This window comes from Hoplias malabaricus, chromosome 12, assembly GCF_029633855.1.
Source record: "Hoplias malabaricus isolate fHopMal1 chromosome 12, fHopMal1.hap1, whole genome shotgun sequence".
NCBI lineage: Eukaryota > Metazoa > Chordata > Actinopteri > Characiformes > Erythrinidae > Hoplias > Hoplias malabaricus.
The window spans coordinates 29,381,350-29,397,488 of NC_089811.1; the positions used below are offsets into that span (position 1 = coordinate 29,381,350).

At 40.3% G+C, this 16,139-nt stretch overlaps 1 protein-coding gene across 1 annotated transcript in view; it reads left to right on the forward strand.

Annotated features, from left to right (window-relative positions):
• The window catches only part of LOC136711037 (pregnancy-specific beta-1-glycoprotein 5-like), a 29,995-nt gene extending 24,492 nt beyond the window's left edge, over nt 1–5,503 (forward strand). Inside the window, exon 5 of the mRNA XM_066687006.1 lies at nt 3,063–5,503. Within this exon, the coding sequence (XP_066543103.1) occupies nt 3,063–3,322 (260 nt within the window). The 3' untranslated portion in view covers nt 3,323–5,503. The remainder of the gene's footprint in view (nt 1–3,062) is intronic.
• Nucleotides 5,504–16,139: the final 10,636 nt, after the last annotated feature.

Sequence of the window (16,139 nt, forward strand, 5' to 3'; positions counted from 1 at the left end):
ACACCACGGTGATAGGCTTGATTACAGATAATAATGAAACAGCCTACCGGGATCAAGTACAGCATCTGTCATTGTGGTGCCATAACAATAACCTGGTACTAAACACGCTCAAAACAAAGGAGATCATCATGGACTTCAGACGGACTAGGAATCAAGCTCACGCCCCCATTTACATCAACGGAACTGCAGTGGATCAGGTGGCCAGTTTCAAGTTCCTTGGTCTCCACATTTCCAATGATCTCACCTGGTCCTTGAACTCCTCTGTCCTCATCAAAAAGGCCCAGCAGCGCCTCTATTTTCTTCGGAGTCTGAAGAAAGCTCACTTTCTCCCAGGATACTAGTGAACTTTTACCGCTGTACCATCGAGAGCATACTTACCAACTGCATCTCTGTATGGTACGGCAGTTGCTGTGCTGCAGACCGCAAAGCTCTCCAGAGGGTGGTAAAAACAGCACAGCGCATCATAGGCACCAAATTACCTACCATCGAGGACATCTACCATAAACGCTGCCTGGGCAGGGCAAGTAGCATTGTCAAGGACACCACCCACCCAAATCATGGACTTTTCAGCCTTTTACCATCTGGCAGACGTTACAGGAGCCTCCGTTCCCGCACTAACAGGCTTCGTAACAGTTTTTTTCCTAAGGCTGTTATCCGGATGAACACTATTCAGGCACTTTAAATAAACATTGCTCAATCATTTCATGGCACCTTCTGTAAAGTTGTATTTAATTTATCCTTCAGTACTTAATGCATCACCTACACAATGTTACTTTGTTTACATGTTTTATACTTCAATATGTATATATGGTTACTTTAAGTTCCATAATCACAATGTCATATCACAACTGCACTTTAATCATAATCACAATGTCATTTCACAACTGCACTTTATGTAAATTATGTAAATAATGTTATATATTGCACTTCTGGTTAGATGCTAACTACATTTCATTGGCCCTGTACTTGTACTCTGCACAATGACAATAAAGTTTAATCTAATCTAATCTAATCTAATCTAATAATAATAATAATAATAATAATAATAATTATAATAATAATCATGATAGTAATAATCTATTAAGAATTTGGTTACAATTCCCCACAAGAATGTTGGTTTATTTTCCAGGATTTTCAGACTCCTTTTAATAAACACTCTCTATACAATATCACTTCAAATCATAAAGGATACTTTATTGGAATAAACAATATTAACTTCATCGACATAGCACATTATTAGAACCTCATAGATTGGGATCAGTGCAGATGAAACCCCTCTTATGAATCTTAATAATGATAATATGAAGGTGATATCAGTTATGTGTGACTAAATATGATCTAACTCTTATGTAAGCTAAATAGTAATTATATTTGTGTTTATCAAGGGACCCGTGTGATTTGCGGCTTACTTTCATGTTGTCAAACCAGTGGATTCGTTGAGTAGAGATGATCCAAACCTTTACTGGTCCTGCACCACCATGGGTATTGAGGAGGGTGGCATCATTATGGAGGGATTCCCTCCAGGATATGTAGGCTTCTTCTGCAGCAATATCCTAAGCAGGAGTGAAGTAGTCAGGGTTCCTTGTCCAGGTGTGCAGATGACATTGCTGTTCTGATTGGGAGTGTCCACTGAAGCTGACAGGCCATTGATGTGCCTCCTCGATCAGTTTCAGAATTGGTGTCTGAAGTCCATGAATTTCTATCTTATCTATTAATAATCTCAGGGGTGATTCCTTATTCTTGCTCAGAAATAAGTTTTTACCTACATTGATGAGCTTTTAATTAAATGCTTTATTGGGCAATAAAAAAAAACATAAGTTGCGACTGACACTGATGAAAGGCTCAGATATATGGTGCTAAGTATGGCTAAGTTAGCTGAATTTTCAGAACTGGTAAGAGCGTCCTCTGTTCAATTTTCAGGTGGCTTCTTGTTCTTCTTCTGTGAGTCGTTAAGTTTCCTTTTCAGAGCTTCCGAGTTTGAGCCAGTGCAGTGCTTTCTTTTTCTTTTTTTCTTTGTGTCTGTTCGCATGCAGTTCCGACCACTTGAGAAGGGGCTACTTTCTGACTGGCTGTTGAACCAAGACAGCACATGTAACTGGCCCCAGTCTAGAGGGGGTGATCCAACACAGGGACTGTAAATACAATGAAAGGGCTCTTAAATGTTACTATGTGACTGTGGGGTCTCGAGTTCCATGTGAATTCAATTTACTACTTTTGCTTAGGATGATAGTAGTGGATAAAACCTCTTTTATATTTTATTATTGATTTTCTTTTCTGGATTTAATAAATTAAGTGCATCAATATGGATATACAAAGATTATTCTAGTTAGACATTAATTCATACACATTTAGATTGAGGAAGGAATTAATCTCCTTCTTGTTACAGAAATACATATAAAATCATACATGCATGGTTACACACGTTAATGGGTCGGTTTTGACCCGTGTCTTAAATCAGCCATAAGATGCCCTAAAAACAATTAATTATCAACCAATTTGTTTCTTACCTCTTGTTTACCTTGTTATTCTTCCTTATACATGAAAGGGTTGGTTTTAATTTTTCAATGCTGCATACTGTAAACTGGAGATACTGTATACTCTACAAAACACAAACTCTAAACTGATTTGGCCATACATGTCTGGACATGCTGTCTTTCCTTGTTTTGTGAAACAGGCAAAGATAGAAGCCCCTAACTGAAGCTTAAGTGGTTGTAGGAAGAGCTAGCTGTTGGTGTATAGTGTGTTTATTTGCAGATTTGGCACTTGTTTTTGTTTTCTGATTTAAAATTATACCTGGGTCGAAATTGACTATAACAACAGGAAAGCCATAATTTTAATAAGAGCATTTTATAATTTAGTAAAAAGTTGTTGAAATAGAAGTTCCTGACAAATCAACCTTTTCGTCATATTCTAATTTTATGACCAGCACCTGTATATGCATTTCCAAGTAACAGTTTATGTAACTATTTTAATTAGGCATTCTAATGTTATATAAGTGTACACAAACATGTGTATATAAATTTATGCTGTTTATTACATTAAAAGGATATATACCTTTTCAGATGGAATTTCTCAGCCAAAAGTGAGCTGCCAAGATGAAGTAACACTTACGTGCTCAGTGGATCCTGGAGTTCAGGCGGAATTTGAATGGACTGGGCCGGATGGCTTTGAGGCCACTGGGGAAAGATTAAACATCTCTCAAGTAATTATCAGCAAGATTGACTCAGTCTTCTTCTGTACTGCAAAGAACAAAGTGAGCGAAAGCAGGACATCGTTCATCCTTAAGGACTGCTACAAAGACGCAGGTCATTATTGTAAATAAACACTTACTCTATGATATATTCATGCTTTGGTTTTAAATTGAAATCTTACCTATTTTTTCAGTACAATGCAGCAACTTGCTTAGTGCATATTGAATGATTAATGTATGTTACTCCCTATTTACGTTATCACTGCTTTTTTCTGCATGTAGAGGTGATATTGGTAGTGGTTATCACTGTCATTTTCATTTTGACTGTTTTAGCTCTAGTCTACAACAAATATAAAAAAAATGAACACCTGCCAATTTTCAACTAAGAGAAATTACAAGTAAACTATTTAGAAATATAATATCCGTAATATATCATAGACTATTTCTAAGGAGCAGTCAAACCAAAGTGTGAAATGGAGAATAAAAGATAGCTGAACCTTTCAACATAAGGGGATATCTGTCTTGCACAAACACAAGTCAATGATTACACCTGCTCGAATCTGTGGCTGCAAGTCAATGCTGTCTTTTTCGCTCACAAAAGAAAACTTCCGCGAACTCTCAGTTTTGCACTCAGTTACTCAGCCTTTGCGATCTTTGCAAGGTCACATACATTCTGCTGTTTCATTTTGCTTGTCGCATACTCTCCTCAATTGCAGATGCTCTGAGAATTGCTCCCCAGCTCGTCTATATTTGTGTTGTGAAATGCCTCTTTGGTACTGACCAATGAAACGTTACATCTCATGGTGCTTATGCTGCAGAGTTCGCCAGGTTTCAGTGTGTATGACATGGTTGTTTGTTTTCTCCAAAATAATATCATATAGCGGCACAGTGGTGCAGCAGGTAGTGTCGCAGTCACACAGCTCCAGGGACCTGGAGGTTGTGGGTTCGATTCCCGCTCCGGGTGACTGTCTGTGAGGAGTGTGGTGTGTTCTCCCCGTGTCCGCGTGGGTTTCCTCCGGGTGCTCCGGTTTCCTCCCACAGTCCAAAAACACATTGGTAGGTGGATTGGTGACTCAAGTGTTCGTCTGTGTTGCCCTGTGAAGGGCTGGCGCCCCCTCCAGGGTGTATTCCCGCCTTGCGGTCAATGATTCCAGGTAGGCTCTGGACCGACCCTGAACTGGATAAGCGGTTAGAGATAATGAATAATGTCATATTTCTTGCTGAAGCCAGGCGAACTTTGTCCCCACAAGAAGTATGCTGAGGCCTTAAGACATTTGGTGCAAAAGTGAGAGCATGCGGAAGTTGTCGTGTGAGTGAAAAATACACCCAGCTTTCTGACTCCAGTTCAATGTTTTCCCCTTCAAGGTTCTTTTTCCCGTCTACATTCCTGCAGCATCCACATCACAAAACCTCGTTTATTATATAACAAGTGGAACTAGGCCAGCCTATTATTACTGGACCACAAGTGTTTGTCACACATTTAAAAATGGAGTCTAGATGTTGCTAAGACTAAAGGAGTGAGACCAAAAATGGTGGCCTCCTTTTAACCTTATTCCACCACAACTCATTTCAGCACTTTCTACACCTTTTGAGTTAGGATATACAGTAACGTCGTAATTTCAGAAAACTGTGATCTATACACATATGTATGGATTGAATGTCTAAACTCTGTGTGTTTTTAAATGAAGAAGGGAGCATTATTTTAAAAATGGGCTATTTTTTTCCTGTAGAATGCAATAGAATCAAGAATCTGGTTTTGATTTTATTCTCTTAAACTTCACTTTCTTAAACTGAAGAGTTTTTAAAAATGGAATATCCAATGTTCTTGCTGACAAAAGTGATGTTATTTTGTAAATCTAAACAAAACTATAGCTGCTAGCAGCTATCTGAGGTTCCAATCACTTACTATGGCAACAAGGTAAAATCTGACAAGTCCAGTAGTATTTGTTGATTTGTTGACATAGTTGCTGTGGCACAACTGTTAGACACTGGGCAGAGTGGGTCTGAGCAGTGTCAGATTCAGTTTGATGGGCAAAAACTAAGCACATAACAATGATAGAACAGTGCAATGAACAGGGACAAGTCATGACATGGTCCAATATACCTATACATATATATTTGTTAACATATATATACATTATATATTGCAACTATTTGCTGTTCACTATGTGCTTACTTTGAAATGTATGATTTTTATATTACAAGTGATACAGAATATGAAAGTTATTGAAGGTATTATCATTTCTGAAATGTATCTTTTATCTTTTATTAATCTTTTATCCAAATTTCTGTGTTTAGCATGCAATAAAGATAACTGTCACCAATCACTTTTCTGTGAGAGATAGTGCTTAATTATTTGTAGTAAACATAATCCACTGTTTTTACTTTTGTATATGGTATTTTGCACACACACAGAGAGAGAGAGAGAGAGATCAGACAAACAATAAAACAACCTTGTTTCTACACATTTTATTAACTCCACTTACCATATGTACAGTTAAAGAATTTAGTCCCTTTGTTGCTCTGTACATTTCATTAGCTCCCTGCACTCTGTCCTTCTGTAATAGTCAGGACCACCACAGAGCAGGTATGATTTGGGTGGTGGATCGTTCTCAGTCATGCAGTGACATTGGTGTAGTGGATAAAGGCTACTGTGTGTTGCTCTGGTATGAGTGGATCAGAAACAGTAGTGTCTTGAAACACTGTGTCTATCCACACTATTAGGAGCACCTTGTAGATGTAAGTCAAAGACAGTAAGGTGGGCTATTCTCAGTTCAGTAGTGACCTTGAGGTTTTTACATCTCCAGCATCCCCATTCTATTTGCTTGATTTTTAATAACACATACTAAAACACCATCATCATTCCTGACCATTTAAAAACAAGATGAAAGCAATTTAACAAAGTTCAGAGCAAGAGATTGATGTAATTGTGGAACTACAGAGTGAAACTGTATGGTAAGTACAGCTGATAGTTGTACACTGAATGTCTTTAATTTTTTTCCCCCCAGTGGTATATAGTCTGTCAGCCAAAACCTTGGTTTCTTTAAGTTAACATCCAAAAATCTTTTTCAATAAGAACACTATGTAGTAGAGATGAACAGATTATTAATTTTGAATAAAAGATATTACACTTTTTGGGGACTTAGTATGACAAAGTTATCTTAATATGCAGAAAGACCTTTCTCCACTCTCAGTCTTTCTTCTCACCATGCAAACGGGAATTTGAGATAAAACAGAGAGGGTCATAAAACTGATACTACAGGCCCTTTTCAGGACAGTATTAGACACAGGGCCAAGAGAAGAATCTTTCAGAATGCAAAGAGACACACAGGCTCAATGTCTTCTCACACATTTTACAAGCCTGTTAAACAAAAGAATCACACATTCATTAATTGTTTTATTTACCTGATGAACAAGTTGCCTATGTGTGAAATTAATTCCCTTTTAGAAAAATCAAAATGGGTGGAATTAATTTACATATGTTTTAAATCACCTTTTTATATAAACTTATGTAGGAACCAAGTTAGCCACATACTCTGTGTGATATTTGGTTAAGAATTATGTAAAACATAGTTTGTCTGAATGATATTACTTGTCTTAACACAATCTCTTAAATTGCAAAAGTATAATTCAGAATGGGTTCGTCTTCAAGTCTTTGTCTTGTCAAGTGTCATAAATTTTATGTGATGTCACTACCAAGGTACAGGAATCAGCCAATCAGGACCAAAAGATGCTCCAATCCTCTCTGAGGACCAATCAGGTATTCAAGGTGGGTTTTCTCTGATTAAAAACCTAGTGGCGCCAAATGACGCTCACTCTTTTCACACACCTTTTTTTGTGAAGTGCTCTCTTTACACACTTTTTGAGAATTTTTGGAGGGAAAAAGGTTTTCTGAAGAACGTCTCTCTCCTGCTTCCATCAGACAATGCTTCTCATGGTAGTCAGAGAGCTCTCCAGCTCTGCAGGCGTCCCTCAGCTGTCAGCCTCTCATGGCTCCCTTAAATAGTCTTGGGCCCCTCAAGCGTGGTCCAGATAAAACAGAAGTTCTATTTTAATCTTATCTCTAGTAGAAAACTATAGTTTAAGAAAAGCTATAGTTTAACTCCAGCAAAATTCAATACCACCCAGAGCATGAAGGAGACCTCAGACCTCTGACTCTCAAAGTGATGACAAAAGGACCAGCGAAGGAGAAGGTCACATGCACCCTCAGAATGACCTTCTGAGAAAAAGGCCAATGAGAGATCTGCATGGACATGTCTCTCAAAAGGCGGCACATCAGCGATGACGGAGAATTCCCACAGAGAACTTCAGAAACCCACCAGCTCCGACGGAGGGGTCGCCGTGTCCCTAGCCAAGCAGGAGAAAAGAAATGCCAGTGGCTGCAGTGCTACAGGCCAGCGTCTGCAGTGCTCCAGGAAGCCGCGCCGGAAAGCACCGCGCATCAGCAATATGCTCCCAGCTATCTCCAGTCCATCTCCAGGGATATGTAAGGTCACATGGTTTCATTTCTTTCATTGATCAGGAGTTGTGCTGAATGCTTTGCTGGGATCAACAATAACCTTTCTAGAATCTAGGGTAATAATTATCATAGAGAAGTTCCCTCATATATTAATCTCCCTGTTCCCTCATGTATCACTGTAATCCATTTCATTATATGAATGTATAATCAATATTCATTATTTGATTTCATTATTTGATTCATTATTTGAGTTCAGATTTCAGAGCCAATTTCGGAGTCAAGAACCTATGGTGGGCTGAACATAATTCATTAATAATAATTAATTTGAGCTAATTCTGCTATGTAATATGTAAAGTCATCTAACATGATGACCTACTTGTCCAAGCTAAAATTGAACAGGTAAATACACTATATATTATTTAATGACTCCCAAACATGGAGCTCAACAAAATGAATTAAATAATTAATTATTAATCAAATAAAAATTACATATCATTGACTCCGCTATGTAGTGTTTATTCCTCTGCAATGTGTGCATAACTATTTCCACTACAATTGATCAACTTCATTATACTGAGCTAAAGGGAGAGAAATCTGTGGAAAATTTAAACTGAAAAAAAATACACAGAAAAACACTTAGTCAAAATATTTTCAGCAATAAGAAATATATTAATTCTAGTTTTACATGTACAGAGAATTATTCATTTTGAAAGCATGCTGTCAAGAGCACAAATAACTCTTCATAGAATTGCCAGTTAAATGACTAAAATTCGAAAGTATATGATCACTACTGTAAAACATCCATATGATATAAAGATCTAAAATCATTAGTAGTTTATAGAGACACATCTGTCAAACATACTACAACATTTGGTTTGGTAAAATATGTCTTGGTTAAATTTTTATTAATTATTTAATGTAACAAATTGCTACTGTAAAAGATTCATATGTTATAAAGGTCTAATAACACTTGTAGGGATGCAAAGATTTAGAATTTTCTGGGCCAACAGATAATTAGCATCTTGGAGTACACCGTAAATTCACCAGTGTTAAATCAACACTATTAGAGATAACTTAACACTTAGAGTGTGAAATTATTACACTTACAGTGTTAATCTAACACTAATAGTGTTGATTTGACACTGATGAATTTACTGTATAGCTGATAGTGATATCCATTCATTGTATGTAACCGCTTGTCCTGTTCAGGGTTGTGGTGGGTCCAGAGCCTACCTGGAATCATTGGGCACAAGGCAGGAATACACCCTGGAGGAGGCGCCAGTCCTTCACAAGGTGACACACACATTCACAAACACACTCACACTCAAACTCACACATATGGATGCATTTGAATCGCCAACCCATCAACCAATGTGTGTTTTTGGACCATGGGAGGAAACCCATGTGAACCCAGCTAAACTCCTCACAGTCACCCGGAGTGGGAATTGAAGCCAAAATCTCTAGGTCTCTGGAGCTGTGTCACTGCAACATTACCTGCTACCTGGTACTATGGCATTGAAAAAATATATATGATTCTGAGAATAAAGTCAGAATTCTGAGAATTATCTCTGAATAATTCTGAAAATTTTCTCTGAATCTGACTTAACGGTCACTCCACCAGCGCTGCTGCAGCCTTTTTAGTTCTCTGACACTTCAGGTGAGTAACAGTCAGCATTTTGTTAATTTAACTGTTTATAATCGCCCTTCACGATATGAACTGCTTAAGTCTCATCAAATAAAGATGGTGAGCCACTTTTTTAATGCCTTACAGATGTTTAAACACAATGTTAGTTATCGAGGCTTCCCAAAACAAGCTTTATTGCTAATATGAAACAACAATAATATCTCTGTGAACTATTATTATTAAAAATAATTAAAAGCAGTAAAGATAACTGCTGCAAGTTGTACATAATTATTTTTTCCTCTTTAAACAAAAGAAACCAAGCTCAGTAACATTAGCATACTGTAATATAATACTGTATAATACATACTATAATATGAAATTCAGTATTATCATTTAAATATTAAAAATATTTATTATAATAAAACTATTGTCTATATCATAATAATCTATTTAATATATTACCTATACAAATTATTATTCCATGATGCATACATTATAATCCTAATTTATATATATTTTTCAGATGTTCTTTAGCCTGTTATCAAATTAAAAAAACAAATAGCTTTGGTTTTATAGCTTTGTCTCTGGTCAGTGATAACCCCATTCACAGTAGTCATAAAATTCACAATTATCCTATGTTGTGCTAAAAATAATTTTCAATAACCTGGAAGTGAGCATTAATGTGTCACTTTCTCTTTCTGCAGGTACTGTTGAGAGCTAAAGTAAGACCTTCCTTAACCTGTATGCACTACAGGTGGTGTTGTCATAATAATAATAATCAGGTTCATTACAATGAAAAGAACCGCTTCTCAGTCCCAATGGACAGCATGTTGAGAATTTAGCCAATGCCTTCTGACATGTTAATTCGCATGTTCAGCTTATATAGGTTGGTCAGTGTCAACATATGATGGCTTTTGTTTACTTCATTTCCTCATCATCATTTCATCATCATTTTCTTCTCCGCTTCTCCATTTCAGGGTCGCGGTGGCAACAGGGCGAGCAAAGAAGCCCAGACGTCTCTGTCCCTTGCAACATCCACCAATTCCTCCTGGGGGATCCCAAGGCGTTCCCAGGACAGCCGGGAGATATAATCCCTCCAGCGTGTCCTGGGTCTACCCCGGGGCCTCCTTCCAGTTGGACGTGCCTGGTATACCTCCAGTGGGAGGCGTCCAGGAGGCATCCTGATCAAATGCCCAAACCACCTCAGCTGACTTCTCTCAATGCGAAGGAGCAGCGACTCTACTCCGAGCTCCTCCCTAGTCACTGAGCTCCTCACCCGATCACGGAGAGTACGCCCAGCGACCCGTCGGAGAAAGCTCATTTCGGCCGCTTGTATCCGCGATCTTGTTCTTTCGGTCATTACCCAGAGCTCATGACCATAGGTGAGAGTGGGAACGTAGACTGACCGGTAAATTGAGAGCTTTGCTTTATGGCTCAGCTCTCTCTTCACCACAACGGTGCGGTACAGTGACCGCATTACTGCAGACGCTGCACCTATCCTACGGTCAATCTCACCATCCCTCTTCCCATCACTCGTGAACAAGAACCCGAGATACTTGAACTCCTTCACTTGGGGCAGGTTCTCACCCCTTACCTGAAGGGAGCATGCCATCTGTTTCCGGGAGATAACCATGGCCTCAGACTTGGAGGTGCTGATCCGCATACCGACCGCTTCACACTCGGCTGCAAACTGCTCAAGTGAACGCTGGAGGCCTCCGTGCGAAGAAGCCAGAAGAACAACATCATCCGCAAAAAGCAGAGATGCCACCTCCCGAGATCCTCGACGGAAGCCCTCCTGCCCCAGGCTACGCCGCGCCACCCTGTCCATGAATATCAGGAACAGGAGTGGAGATAAGGCACAGCCCTGACGGAGTCCAATGCCCACACTGAACAAGCCTGACTTACTACCAAGGATGCGAACACAACTCAAACTCTGAGAGTACAAGGACCGTACGGCTCGCCGGAGCGACCCTGGCACCCCATACTCCTGGAGCACCTCCCACAGAATCTCTCGGGGAACACGGTCATATGCCTTCTCCAAATCCACAAAGCATGTGTAAAGTGGAGTAGCAAATTCCCACGCCCCCTCAATCATCTGTGCAAAAGTAAAGAGTTGGTCCATAGTTCCACGGCCAGGACGAAATCCGCATTGTTCCTCCAATATCCTAGGTTCGACTATCGGACGGATTCTCCTTTCCAGCACCTTGGCATAGACTTTCCCCGGGAGGCTGAGAAGTGTAATGCCACGATAATTGGCACACTTTCTCCGGTCCCCTTTTTTGAAAATAGGAACCACCACCCCGGTTTGCCAATCCAAAGGCACCGTTCCCGAGGTCCATGCGATATTGTATAGGCGTGTCATCCAAGACAGCCCCACAGTATCGAGTGCCTTCAGTAACTCTGGGCGAATCTCATCCACTCCTGGAGCTTTGCCACTGCGTAGCTTTTTCACCACCTCAGTGACTTCAGCCAAGGAAATGGAATCTGACCCCCCAGACACTTCTGGCCCTACCTCCTGTACAGGAGGCATGTCTCTCGGGTTAAGGAGTTCCTCAAAGTGCTCCTTCCAACGCCCAACAATACGCTCAGTCGAGTTCAGAGTTTCACCATCCTTGCTGAGCACAGCTTGGACAGTGTCCCCCCTCCCCCTCCTGAGCTGTCGGAGTGTTTTCCAGAACCTCTTTGAGGCCGCCCGGAAGTCATTCTCCATGGCCTCTCCAAACTCCTCCCATGCTCTGGATTTTGCTTCAGCAACTGCCACAGCTGCAGCCTTTTTCGCCTGCCGGTACCCATCCGCAGAATCGGAAGTTCCCCAAGCTAGCCAATCTCGAAAAGCCTCCTTCTTCCGCTTGACAGCTTCCCTCACCCCTGGTGTCCACCAACGGGTTCTTGGGTTGCCGCCATAACAGGCACCGACAAGCTTTTGACCACAGCTACATGCAGCCGCTTCCACGATGGAGGTCCGGAACAGTGTCCATTCAGACTCCATTCCCCCTACCTCCTCCGGAACATGTGAGAAGTTCTCTCGGAGGTGAGAGTTGAAATCCATCCGGACAGAGTCATCTGCCAGCTTTTCCCAGCACACCCTCACAATACGTTTGGGTTTACCAGGTCTGTCCGGCAGCTTTCCCCGCCATCGGATCCAACTCACCACCAGATGGTGATCGGTTGACAGCTCAGCCCCTCTCTTTACCCGAGTGTCCAAAACATACGGCCTCAGGTCAGAAGACACAACCACAAAGTCGATCATTGACCTTTGGCCCAGAGTGCTCTGGTACCAAGTACACTTATGAGCAATCTTATGTTCGAACATGGTGTTCGTTATGGACAAACCATGGCTAGCACAGAAGTCCAACAACATCACACCACTCGGGTTTAGATCAGGCAGTCCGTTCCTCCCAATCACTCCTCTCCAGGTTTCCCAGTCATTGCCAACGTGAGCATTGAAGTCCCCCAGCAAAACAACAGAGTCAGTGCATGGAATCCCCTCTAGAACTCCAGTCACTGCCTCCAAGAAGGCCGAATACTTACTTCATTTCCTGTCCTGGTAAAAAGAGATAACTTGTAAGGACACCCCTATATAGGCAAAAATGAAGAACAATGGGTCATTCTATGTACTGCACCCACTTAATAACATATGCCTATGTGGACATTAAATTCTACTTCATTTGAATATATTTCACTTACAAGACAGTGTTGTTCATGATGGTGTCGGCAGTGGTGGTGATGATGATGTTCAAGAAGGTGGTTCGTAGTAGTGTTCAGAATGGTTTTTGTGGTTATGTTGAAGGTGGTGTTTGTGGTGATGTTCATGGTATTGTTTATGGTACTGATATAAATGTATCACTCAGTGGTGTTATTGAGGTTTTTACATACATCAGTGTCACTGCTGGGTTAAGAGTGTTCCTCCAATCAAGAACATCTGGACAGTTGCAAGTTCAAGTTATAAAGGGGTTTCTGATATATATTTTTGGGAATGTATACAGTGTCAAAACAGTACTGAGAGAGTTCTTTTACAAACTTTAATGTGTTTTGCGTCAATATATTTATATTTCAGATTTCTTTGCTTTACTGGAAAAACACATCTTCAAGGTTTGTTGCACTGCAAAACCACAGTGACTGACTGTGTTTATAAAAAAAAAACAAAAAAAAAAAAAACACCGGTTGCATGTGGTGGGTAGGAAGAAGTCGTGCCACAGTCTCTCTCTAACTAGAGCGTCTCAATAATCTGCCTCATGAGGACAGACGACCATTGTCTACCTATACAGCTGTCTACGGAGTCAGTGCTTACCTAGGCAGCTCACTAGGTTTTGGGACAGACAACATATATACAAGTGATCAAAGACCATATGATGATAAACAGAAATGGACATAGACAGCAAGCTAACAGGGCTAAATGTTACTAATCATTAAGTTATTGCTAGTCTAGCGATTATTTGTTGTTGTAATTTTTGTAATGTATTGGTAAAGAAAACCTCTTTAAACAATCTTAATGTATGAACAAATGTTCTCTTCTCACCCTCCAGATAATCCTGAGAGAGAAGCTCATCTTGCTGCTGGAGGGTTATGAGTTGACAGTACTTCTCCAATATAGGACAAAGCTGAGGTTTTCTATTGCCTGATTTTCTTGCCTGATTGCAAAAGTTAGCACACAATTTTTTTTTTCCCTTTACATACACTTTCATTGTGGCACGGTGGAGCAGCAGGTAGTGTCCCAGTCACCAGTGTCCAGCTCCAGGGACCTGGAGGTTGTGGGTTTGAGTCCTGTCCTGTCCGGGTGACTTTCTGTGAGGAGTTTGGTGTGTTCTCCCTGTGTCCGCGTGGGTTTCCTCCGGGTGCTCCGGTTTCCGCCCACAGTCCAAAAACACACGTTGGTAGGTGGATTGGCGACTCAAAAGTGTCTGTAGGTGTGAGTGTGTGAGTGAATGTGCCCCCTCCAGGGTGTATTCCCACCTTGTGCCCAATGATTCCAGGGCTTTGGACCCACCGCGACCCTGAACTCGATAAGGGTTACAGATAATGAACGAATGAATGACATAATCCTTAAATGTAGTGGATAAATATTAATCTGTTAAAGGTATATTCTGAATCAAAAGTTCACAAGCCATTTTTAATCAAACTGTCAACAGTCAATCTAATCTGTTTGGGCTCATTCAGAGTTATTTAGGAAGTGTTGGTGAAATGTATCTAGTCTATAGGTGATGAAACTTGGGGGTAGGTCTGGGGCAGTATTACAGGAAGATTCTCTGCTTAGCCTTAAGTTAGAACCAGATACCCAGCAGCCACACCGCCACGCTGCAAGTGACATGTGTTGTTTTTTGGGTCAGGGGTAACATGGCGCAGTGACAAATCTCTCCCCCCCATCCTGATTTCATTCCCCAAGGACCCTCAAAACCAAAGGAGGTGAGACTTGGTAACACACCAGAGTGAGTGAAAACGGAGGACTTGTTAATGGACTAACATTAACTGTTTATGCTCTTGTAAGCATGTGTGACTGTAGAAATGTGTTGGTTTAGTCACTTCATTTCATTTTAATAACAAATAGAATGTGGCATAAAAAAAGATTCTAGCCAGAATTACAAACCCGCTGCCCATTCCACATTAAATAATTCCGCGCTCTGTTCAATACATTTCTGAGATCCTTTCTACATTAAACTACATAAATAAGATTTCAGGATTAATAGGTTTCTTTAACCCCCTGGAGTCTGAGGGGTTTTCAGACACTCTGGTGTAGTCTGACATGCCTTGATTGTTTTACAAATTGTACGCATCTGAAATTATTTTTTCTCAAAGTGTTACACATGCATTTTTCAGAACTATCTCAATGTTGAATCAGTAAGAGTGTCATACATCTATATTTTGATTAAATTTACTCTAAACTTAGACTTTCCAAAAACCTATTTTCAGAAGTGCTGATATACTGTGAAAAAACACATTCTAAACATTTCTCACCGGGACCTTTGAGGTCAAAACTTTGTGAACACGGGTCTTGGCAACACACTGCTGATTCTACTTTTCATAAATTGTATGTAATTTTATACTTAGGACATAACAAATATGAGGTGACACTCTGTTTTTCTCAGTCACTGGCTCCTACATTGCATATGTATGAAGATAGGTGCGAAAACCGAGGTGCGAGGTCCCCACCCCACTGCCTAATGAATGGCCCATTAGCTGTCACCGCCACAGCTGTCAAAAGAGAAGAGACCAGAGGCAGAGTTTATCACAGTTTATTGCAAAAAAAGAGAACTAAACAAGCAATAAAAACAAAAAAATAAATAACTGGCATGAATTAAAATAAATGGAAAATGTGTTCACATGTAAAGATAGTGATAATATACTAAAGATAGTCATACTGTATATCCTTGTGTGTGTGTATATATATTTGAGTCAGTTCAACAAAAGATGCCAGTCTCTAAAACAGTTTCTGTCTGTCTGCATGCAAAGGTAGACATCACACTGTTCACACTTCCATGGGGTTTTTGCATACCACACAGCTGTTCAACAAGCTCTTCCATGAATGCCTTGTGGGTCAGGCTGTCCTGTTGCATAAGTTGTTGTGGAGAATGTAGGCATTGGTAGCAGCAATGTCTAAGAAGTGAAGAAACAGTTTTCTTTACCACTTCAAAGTTTTGTGCTGAGTTGTGTAATGCAAAATGCTAAACTTACAGAGCAGATGTGGAAGGATCATGTGTTTACACGTTGGTGGTTGCAGACTTGGTTGCTGCTGTTGTCTTTTGCTCGGAGGTGGAGTATTTTCCACATTTCTGAAAGAAAAATAATAATAAATGTGAGCTTCTGAGCAGTTACAAAGATTAGCTATACATGCCAACAGTCACTACAACTAATAATTACTTGTATTTCAA